The sequence below is a fragment of the Anser anser genome (assembly GCF_964211835.1).
Source record: "Anser anser genome assembly, chromosome: 2".
NCBI classification, from domain to species: Eukaryota; Metazoa; Chordata; class Aves; order Anseriformes; family Anatidae; genus Anser; species Anser anser.
The window spans coordinates 125,723,283-125,732,941 of record NC_139721.1 but is presented as its reverse complement, the minus strand read 5'-3'; the positions used below and the strand labels follow the sequence as shown (position 1 = coordinate 125,732,941).

The following is a 9,659-nucleotide window of genomic DNA, read 5'->3' as shown; positions in this document are numbered from 1 at the left end:
GTTGTTGCTGTTCATTGCTCAGGTTATGTACTACTGTAGTACTGTCCCTGTTGAAAAGAGGGGTCATTTCAAGCCTGTTTTGACTTGAGACATCTTACACATTGTTCATAAATTCATTCAATAAGCTGTGAAAAGCACACAACGAATTGTGGGACAGTAAGGTTTTTACATAAATTGTGTGCCAGATGGCAGGTTCCTGCTGCTAAATGAGTAAAGCACACCCCTCTTTCCAGAGCAATAATGAGATTAGGTGCTATAAATATTGTACTGCAGTGACAAACTCTTTTACCGCAGTGAAGACATTAGGAAGAGAATATTCGAAGGATATTCATTTGGGTTTAAATTCAGAGAAAGTAATTTCTTCTCAAGAATTACAACTTCCTGTGGTCTCATTGGCCGTTACAATCTATGTAACAGCTGTTAAGTAGACAAACAATAAACACAGTCATTCCTTTGGTGAGTCCTTGTGTTCTAAGCACTGAATCTGCTGTTCTGGTTGCTGTGAGGAGTACAGCGTGAAGGGGAGAGCTGTGACTCCCAGGTGGGGTTGTCTGAGGCAGCTCCGAGATGTCTTCAAACTGAAACCACTTTGGCAACAAGTACATACACTGAAAGTTACTCGATATTCTCCTGCTTTGAACAAATTCATGTTCTGGTTTCAGAAAGCAAAATATTCATGATAATTTTCTACCTCAAGGTATCTCAAGTATTTACGCAAAATGATTATATAAATATTTACAATCTTCTCTTCTATCAGACTTCCCTTCTCCAACCTACTTTACTGTGAGGCAGGACCTGGTCACACTGCTTTGATACAGCAAGACAAGTTTGTTTATCCTGCAGCATTTATTTGGTAGAAGTATGAGGAGGGAGTTCCTATATGTCATTAGAGATAAATTTGCTCATGTAAAAGTGGCTCCCTGCCACACAAACCATGGGGTCATTACAAATCATTAATTGTTTTGCACCCATAGTGGTGTTCCTGCTGAAAGCTGCACACATTTCAGAACATGCAGAAAAGAACAGAAGAGCATTTGTGGTGTTTACTGAGCTTCTGGTTGTAGAACCATGGTGATCACATCCAAAGGAAAGAAAGGGAAAGAAAGGATAAATGACCGGAGAATTTCAGCCACCAGGACAGGCCTCCCCATCCCCTTTGTGGGTTGAAAACCATGCATTTTTTTGTGCTAAGTACTCTTCCATATTTAGTTCCAAAGCAGTTGTTACAATAAACAAGTAAGCTGCATTACATATTTGCTATGCTTAAGGAAAAAAAAAAAAGGCAGTTATCTGTGAGATACTTGCAAAGCATGTTCCATGGAGCTATTCTAACTTCGGGTACATCACAGCTATTAGAAAACAGACACTGTGGCCTAACAGTTTGCATGGGGCACATTGCTCTGTCCCTTCCTTGAAGAGGAGAGTTTAAATTCTAGGGTGTGTTTTAATACCTTGTCCCCTTCACCCCTAAAAATGCAGCCTTTAACTACTGTGGAAAAAGCAGACCGGACAGTACGATGCGAAAAACTACCATCAAGTAAACTTGACCCGCTGACCTTCAAGCAACAACAGATGCATCCACTGGGTGGCTGAGCAATAACCCACTACACTCAGAACCACCGGTACGTGTGTCCTGAACGTCTGTGCTGGGACAGCAATCCCAGCGCAGCTCTGTTCTCCAACAACCCCGTGCTCTTAGGGTGCGAGTGAAGCTAAGTGCCATTGACTGAGGGCGTGAGAAGCCTTTAGCAAGGCTGCAGTTCACGCAGGCAGACTTGTTACGTACCGTAACCCAGACCTTCATCATCTCTCTTCAATGGGCATAAACAGCTTTAGTAAAGCTTCCTGAGCAGTTTCCGTCTCTGAGTGCAACCAACCAACCCACCCAGAAAACAAGGATCTTCCGACATACAGGAAGCACTGCTTAAGTCGACAACAGCTATAAATCACTCAGCCTGCTGATTTAAATGCAGTCAGGGTTTGGAAGAAATTCGTACCGAGACCAAAGGAACACCCTGTCTGAGAAGGACAGCAGGGGACCCTATCTCTAAGGGGTCTTGGTGCTGCCCACGGGGAAGGGGAAGACGACCAGAAAAGCCCTGTGCACCTAGGGGTATCAGCACGCAAGTCAGGGGTGTTGGGATTTCTTCCTAAGGGACCTGCTGCTTTGGGATTCACATCCCCAGTGAGTTACACAGGTAGCTGTGGGGACACTGAGCATAGCAAGAGAAACCGCCAGGAGACGCACCAAAGGAACATTTGACAATCAGGACGTCAGAGATAAGTTATTGAGAAGCACGTGAACAGGCTCAGAAACTGGCAAGGGACTGGGACAAGCTGTTGAGAACAAACACCTTTACAACACACACTGGGCACAAGCTTGCACAGGTAGATCTTCACAGGTGAAATGAACAGACCGAAGTGACTGAGCTTCGAGAGCCTCCTGCAGCCAACAAGGTACTGAGGACGCTGCCATCTTCATGAAGCACAGCGCAGCCTTGCCTCGGCTGTGGCCTGTCCTGCAGCATCAGGTATTTAATTAAACAGCCTAGCACCTTGGAAATCCCAAAAGGAGCACCACAGAAAATTGACCACTTTCTTTGGCTGCTTCAGAGAGAGCAGCTAAACTGAGTAAAAGAACCCAATGAAGAACATTTTCAGGACTCTTACAGAAAGAGAGTCTAAACAACAGTTAATCAACACTACTGGCACACACATTCAGTGGCTAGAAAGAACTACCCTCTTCCTCCATTTATGCATATTAAAAAAAAAACAGTAAAAAAAAAAAAAAAACACACCATTCCTGAAAACAAAAAGCCATGTCTTAAATTTTCTGAACCAAATCAACTCCCAGAGACACTGAGAAGAAAACCTGAGGAGCACCTGTCACTTGAAAAAGCTTGGAAGTGGGGAGTTTGTTTTGTTCTGTTGTGAAACTGAGTAGCAAAATTTCTGGTTGTTTCTATTGCAATTTTAATGCACATGAGAATGTAAGGTGGTTTTAAATATTTAATGACACAATAATGGTGAGACAGCTTGAAAGGCTCTTTAAGTTCCATATTATTCAACTATGTTTACAGTTACATGATGAAATACTGCAAGATTCCTTTCCCTACCTCAGTTTGAAAATTGCTAGATTTTAAAATGCCGCATGGAACGTAGGAGCTCAGTATATCATGATGCGCAGTGACACAAGGCACTACAGAAGCATAACCAATTTAGATACTGCTTCATTTGAAGACAAATATCAGTGCTAAGAGATTGGGATGCCAGGTTAGAGAGAATTTCAAAGGACCTTCAAGCCCTGAAAGTAGTGACATTCATCTTCTTCCCCCATCAGAAATGTTCAGGTCAGAGATGAGTTGGAGAAACAGGGAAAAAAATAGTAATTTGAAAATTTTACTTATGGCTGAAACTTGTCTTCCCCAGGGAAAGGGAACCAATACATTTCAATGGGTTTGGGATGACTGAACAACTGACAGAAATGCTCTTTCCTAGGCTGAAATTTCATCAAGTTTTCTTTCAGTAGGTAGGTAAGGATACAGGGATCACACTAGGGGTCTGGTTGTAGGATTTTACATGTGTAATAGTATGATGACATTTTAAGAATAACCAGTTTTGCCATTTCAAATAAATGCATGGTTCCTTGAATTTAAGTCTTCAGAATACAGAGATATTATAGTGAGAAAAGGACTACAGAAAAAATAAAGAAACTAAAGCTATGAGCTTGAACAAATAGAAACCAAGAGACCTACGTTATGTCTCTTTCCATTTGACATCTCTGGTTTCAGTCTGTAAAGGAGACAGACCCGTGTTTCACAAATTCTTGTCCAATTTATATACAGTCACAGCTACAGATTTATAAATAAAGGTTTTTAACCCTAATCTGAAAGAATTTTTCTCCAAGTCCTATCAACTCTTGCACCGTATTAAAGGATTATGAGAAATTCATCACAAACTATGGAGAAATTACCACAAGAGGCTATAATTACCAATCTCTGATTCAAGGATTTATATAAATTTGCTGGACCAGCTTCAAGAAATTAAATACTTGCTTTTTTCCCCCGATATTAAAATGTGTACTTTGCTAAGTTTAAATCTGGACCTATGGAGGTGGTGTTAAAAGTTTTAACTACTTGTTAGGACATGATAAAGACCCTTTTTTTCCAAGGTTAGTATTCTGAACCCAGTCAGGATCAGTCGGGGATTATCATCATCTCAAATCAACACTTTTAAACCAAAAGCACCGTGGCCTTTCGGTTGGGAAGGGGCTGAGAACCATCAGCAGAGTCATGGAGCAGTGGTGGGAAGCGAGGAGAGCCAGGGAAGCCCATGGACCTCCCTTGCCACTGCTGTGTGCTGCTCTGAGCAAAGAGCATGTCCTCCAGTTCTTCTGCAGAACTGCTGTTTCCCTGAACACTTAGCCTTTTTGTTTAGGTTTCTGCTTTTAAGACGTGAACCTCGCTGACCCACAGATGGAATTAGGGAGTGTAAGTGCCACGGACATCTGGTGCTATTAGAAATGCTCTGTGATTATCCATGTGATAAAACTTCTCAAAACTAAGACAACAAAGACAACAATCCTTTGTACAGTATTGTATGGTATTCGCTTTTGCTTACAATCTTTTTACAGGCTTATCCGCTCACCTAGTTATTACATGATTAACAGAAAGCTCACCGCAACTTTTTTTTTTTAAATAAAGAAGCTCAACTACCAGAACAACACTTGTATTATTTCAAACCAACTGATTCTAATGAACGCCCTTGCTCTCTGAAACTAGAATGTAAATAGAGTATGTTATTTGGATTATTGCAGTTTTTGTTGCTTTCAAATGCACAGAATCTCTAGGCAAGACAGGAAGGACAATTCCTCTCAAAACAGAATTATGGCGTCAAAGTATCTATAAACATTATCTCCTGCTCTGTTTTCGTCATCTGACATACAGGTAATAGCTTTGGGATCTTTAGTATCCATTATTCAGATGTTAACTGGAACAACTTAGAAGTCGTTCATTTTTAAACGATAACTTTTTTTTTTTAAACCAAACATTTTTAATTCTGTAGGTTGGTAGACAATTCAAGTCAGAATTTTACGGTAGAGACTGTATGACCAGAAAAAAGAAGAAGATACAACTTTTAAAACATGCATACTTCTAAGCTCTGATTGTTCCAAATATATGATTGTTTTGGAGAGATTTGGTGCTGGAGAAGCAATAAGTAGGAAACATGAAGTAGGAGACAAGACTTTACACAATATCATAAGAAAAATCTTTTTGATTACAGACGGGTCATGCCTGGAAGGAAAATAAGTCAATAAATAAATTTAAGACTGATTCTTCTTTGTAACAGCATCAAGCATTTACATGACCACAGTACACTCTGAAAGTAACAGCACAGTCTGGTGGGTTCTGTGCTAACTTGGCGTTTTCTCCTGCAGAACATTTATCCTGAGAACTGAAAAGTCCATAAAACATCAAAGAAGTCAGAGTACATAAAAAGCTGATCAGAGCTTGTTGTTGTCATTCCTAAGTCCATTCATTATTTATTTTTTTCCAGCATAAAAAGGGTTTCCTTTATTCTAATACTTTGCTTCAGCAGTCCAGCCAATCCTCCCTGCCCTCTCTTGGTGAAAATCCAAGAGGTTGTTTGGATGAAGATTGTAACAGTAATGGTGCCCTATTAATCTGTACAGGAAAAAAAAAAAAAAAAAAAAAGAAGTAGGACTTATTTTGAAAAATGCCAGATCCAGCATCATTTTCTGGAAGTAAACAGGCCTCCATTCAGGTGTGAACACAAACAGAAAAACAGCCATTCCGACTACAGACAGCATTATTTTTTTTTTTCAGCAACAAGGAACCTTCTGTTTCTTGACCTCTCATTAATGAAGTAGCCTCAAACAAGGGTAACATGTTCTTTAAACAAACTTTGTTCCATTTCTGGAATAAGACCGTATTCTAGTAATAGTCCCAATTATCATTTACAAGGCACAGTTACTCAGTTACTGTCCAACCTGTACCAGCAGCATGGAACAACCGAATGCAAATTGAAATCCACAGGTTAAATTCTGTGGTAAAATCCACTGGATAAATTCTAATGAGATACATGCAACTCTGAATCCCCAAATGGAGTTAGTGGTTTGTAACACAAGTCAGACATCTTTAACCCTAGAAAGTTCACAAAACTTCTTTTTAACTTAAAAATAAGGCAATTTAATGTGGCGAAAAATGTTTTCTTCCTCAAGATGTGAGGAGTAACGAATTATAGGAGGCGTAATTTCTGATTACATACAGGTGTTTAACAGCATTTTCTCCATTTGTCCGTATTCCATATTTGAACCTAACTTCCAAGTTGACACCTTCCAAGCTTTTTCCCCTCAATCATCCAGGCACGCGGCAGACACGAATAGATCTGTTTCTGCTCCCTTCCTAATATTTCAAGTAAGATAGGAGCATCCTTCCAAGATAGGAGCATCCTTCCTAGAAACTGTCCTATGGCAGCAGACACCACACACTGAGACAAGAAGTCTTCTTGAAGTCAAATAAAAGTCAAGCCCAGATAATGAAAGCCTATTAACATCATCACACAGTTTGTTTGGAACAACAAAAATTGGACGGCTTCATTAACAGAAACATTCAATAGTTACCTTTCAAGGAACACGGATGCAACTTGGCATTCGGATTTTCCACAAAAATATGAGGAGAAATGGATCCATGCTGTTTCAACCTTGGTATTTAAATAGATGCAGCGAATCTCAAGACAGGCTAACGCGGATCTTCTGAGTAGCTTGGCTGAGGCGTGCAAATCACTCCCACGTAGCCCTGTACTTTGAGAGGTTCAGAGGGAAGAAAAGAGAAATCACGATCTCCCTGAAGTCATCTAATTCTGTTCAAAGACAAACATACTGTATATATAAACAACGAACGCAAGCACAAACGGTGAAGAAAGTAATACTTAAAAGGAAGCCTAGAGGAATAAATTAAGTAATTTAACATTTACGATTACTTTAAATTCAAATGGCTCACCTTCACTTTAGAATTACAAAGCCTTTGTAAAGTAGATTTTATAAATTCTAACAGTTTAACAAAAGAGACTTTGCCATTAATGCTTAATAGATACAAATGAATTATTCATTAGTAGAACTCACATTTGGGTTTTATTATACTCCGCAAAATATACAGGAATCTTGAAGTACTGAAAGAGTGCAGGTAAATACAGTATTCAAGCAGTCACTATTTCTATGTACATGCTCATTAATTCTTCAAAAAACCCCACAAAATTATCAAATAGATCAAAATATTGTCCCATGTTTCCACACTATGTTCAGAAAACCAGCTGATAATTTACAATATCATAAAGATTTCCAGTTTCACAATACAAAAAGGATAAAAAGGAAATTGGAATCAGTTTGTAGTAATTTATTTGTACTTTACCAGGACATGCAAGTATTTCTTGCATGTACATAAGCAATTTCACTTGAAAAGTAACAGTTATAGTTAAAGCAGAGCCCAATAAAGTAAATATTCATATTTAACAGATGAAACTTTAGCTTACTTATGTCAGTTTTTCATTTTTCAGGCAATTAAAAAACCACAGTAGTCTGTTATAAATTAAAAGAAAAAAACTTCGGGCAAGTCTGAACTACATTACAGGGACCTGTTTCTGCCGTTCACTTTCTAAATGGAGCACAACAAAGATACACAGCTCTTCCCACAGACCAGACATTGTACTTTCTGCTAACAGGGAAATATACTTTTAAATTCACCTTCCCCTCCCCCTCCCGTGTAACTCCAGGATTTTAAAAACAAAAAAGTGATAGTGACATACAGCTTGAATCTTACGTACAATTTTATGATATAAGGAAGTGGACAAATTGTTGAAAAGAACTCTCAGTCACAACAGGGTTGTCAAGACATTTCATTTCAAATTTTTATGCAGTTTCATAGTTTCCAAGTTACTCACGTATTTTAAATTAAAAAAATCTCAATCCAAAACCCAAAAGTTAAAAAATCTAAAACTGTGCAACAATTACTGCTTCCCTCCCACATCTCCCACCCCTTCCCTTGTTTATTACACTGTACATTTTTCACCCTGACTTCACCTTGTTAGCTGGTTTAATTTTAGTATTATAAAAGTATGACAAGTTCATTTTCATTTCATCTAAAAGAAAAAGAAAACAAAACTTAAAAATACATCTGCTTTCTTTCATGGTACATTTAATAGTGTCGGAAGGCTTTTAGATGATAAAAAAAATAAATCAACACTTAAAACCAAATCTAAGCTTCTTTCCCAGAAGTGATTAAGATTAAAACAACTTCTCAAAGAACCTATTCCAGTTTTCACAAAAAAGGTATTTAATTAAAAAAAATCTTTAAGTTATTTGGTCCTTTGGCAATTTGCAGCACAAACAATGCCTACTGTACCAAGCTCATTTATTGCCTTCAAAATGGTTTTAGTTTTATTGACAATATTTAAATCTAGCATCCTTTGTGTTGTATAATAGTGTCGATCATTTACATCAAGTAGGGTGCCTAGTCTGCAGAAATTACTCCTGGCACCAGAAACAGAATGGTAGAATAGTTAAATAAAACAGTTTTGACATTCTTTATTTTATTTTTTTGCCATGGATTCCAAGTACTTATTCAAGAATTTATGCTTCTTCTGCAAAATATGCTCTTAAAAATCCCCCTAGAGTCTCACAGATTTTTTTTATATGCAACCGCAATAAAAAACATCTTCTCAAAGGTCTGTCTTCTTTTTGTATTCAAATTCTGACAGCTTTTTTTTTTTTCAAAAGCCCAAGTCTGCTGACTTCCCAGCCTTAGGGTTCACTCTTCAGACCTACAAAATAAAGTGTTCAATAGGTCTCAGAATCAGAGTCATTGAGTTCGTCTTCTTCTGTATAGGGGTAGCCATCCTCCCTGCCAATATTGTTGAAAGTACAATAAGAGCTATGGTCACTCCTCATGACTGGCAAGGAATCGAAGGTGACAGTTTTTGAGGTGTTGGTGTAATGATTAATGGTATTGAATGTAAAGGAAGGCAATGTGCTGCTTGATGAAACAGGCATCATCGTGGACAGGATGAGAGCTAGGCAATCAGCAACGTCCTTATTGGGTGCACAGGCCAAAGCTGGTGTGTAACCTGGAAGCCAAGGAAAAACACAACCGTCACTTAAAACAAAAAGACAATGTACAGATTTCTCCAAGATCATGTCATCTTTCAGCTCCAAAAATATTTTATATTGCTTAACTCTGCACTGTTTAAAATAAAAAGAACTTAAAATTAAATGCATTATCAGTTTGTATTTTTTAAAATATTTTAGGTACAAAAACATCCCAGAGTTTGGTGGGCTGTTTTTTTTAAAGATTGCTTCTTGCTAAGATCTTGAATACTCTTGTACGTCTGGGGAGAAAACAAATAAAAATCACTATCACACAGCTTTCTAGCACAACAGAAAATGGAGCTTGCGTGCTGAACACTGCTTCAAGACCAGTGCTCTCCCTGCCCAAGTGCAGAGCTGCTCCTTCCCCTGGGATTTCAAAGTTTCCATGAAGGCGCCAACAGGAAAACCAGAGGTTTATTAATGTGGTCAGTGCAAAGAAAGTTCTTGAGATAAACTGAATGAAGTCTTACACTTGGGAAAGAGAAGAAAGTCATCT

At 38.4% G+C, this 9,659-nt stretch overlaps 1 protein-coding gene across 4 annotated transcripts in view; it reads right to left on the bottom strand.

Moving 5' to 3' along the window:
- Positions 1 to 7,901: 7,901 nt before the first annotated feature.
- ANKRD28 (ankyrin repeat domain 28) overlaps positions 7,902 to 9,659 on the bottom strand; it is a gene marked incomplete at its 3' end in the record, with an annotated part of 122,886 nt that continues 121,128 nt past the window's right edge. For all 4 annotated transcript variants that reach the window (XM_083825116.1, XM_083825115.1, XM_083825117.1 and 1 more), the window contains one exon: positions 7,902 to 9,141. In XM_083825116.1, coding sequence (XP_083681242.1) covers positions 8,855 to 9,141 — 287 coding nt within the window. The remainder of the gene's footprint in view (positions 9,142 to 9,659) is intronic.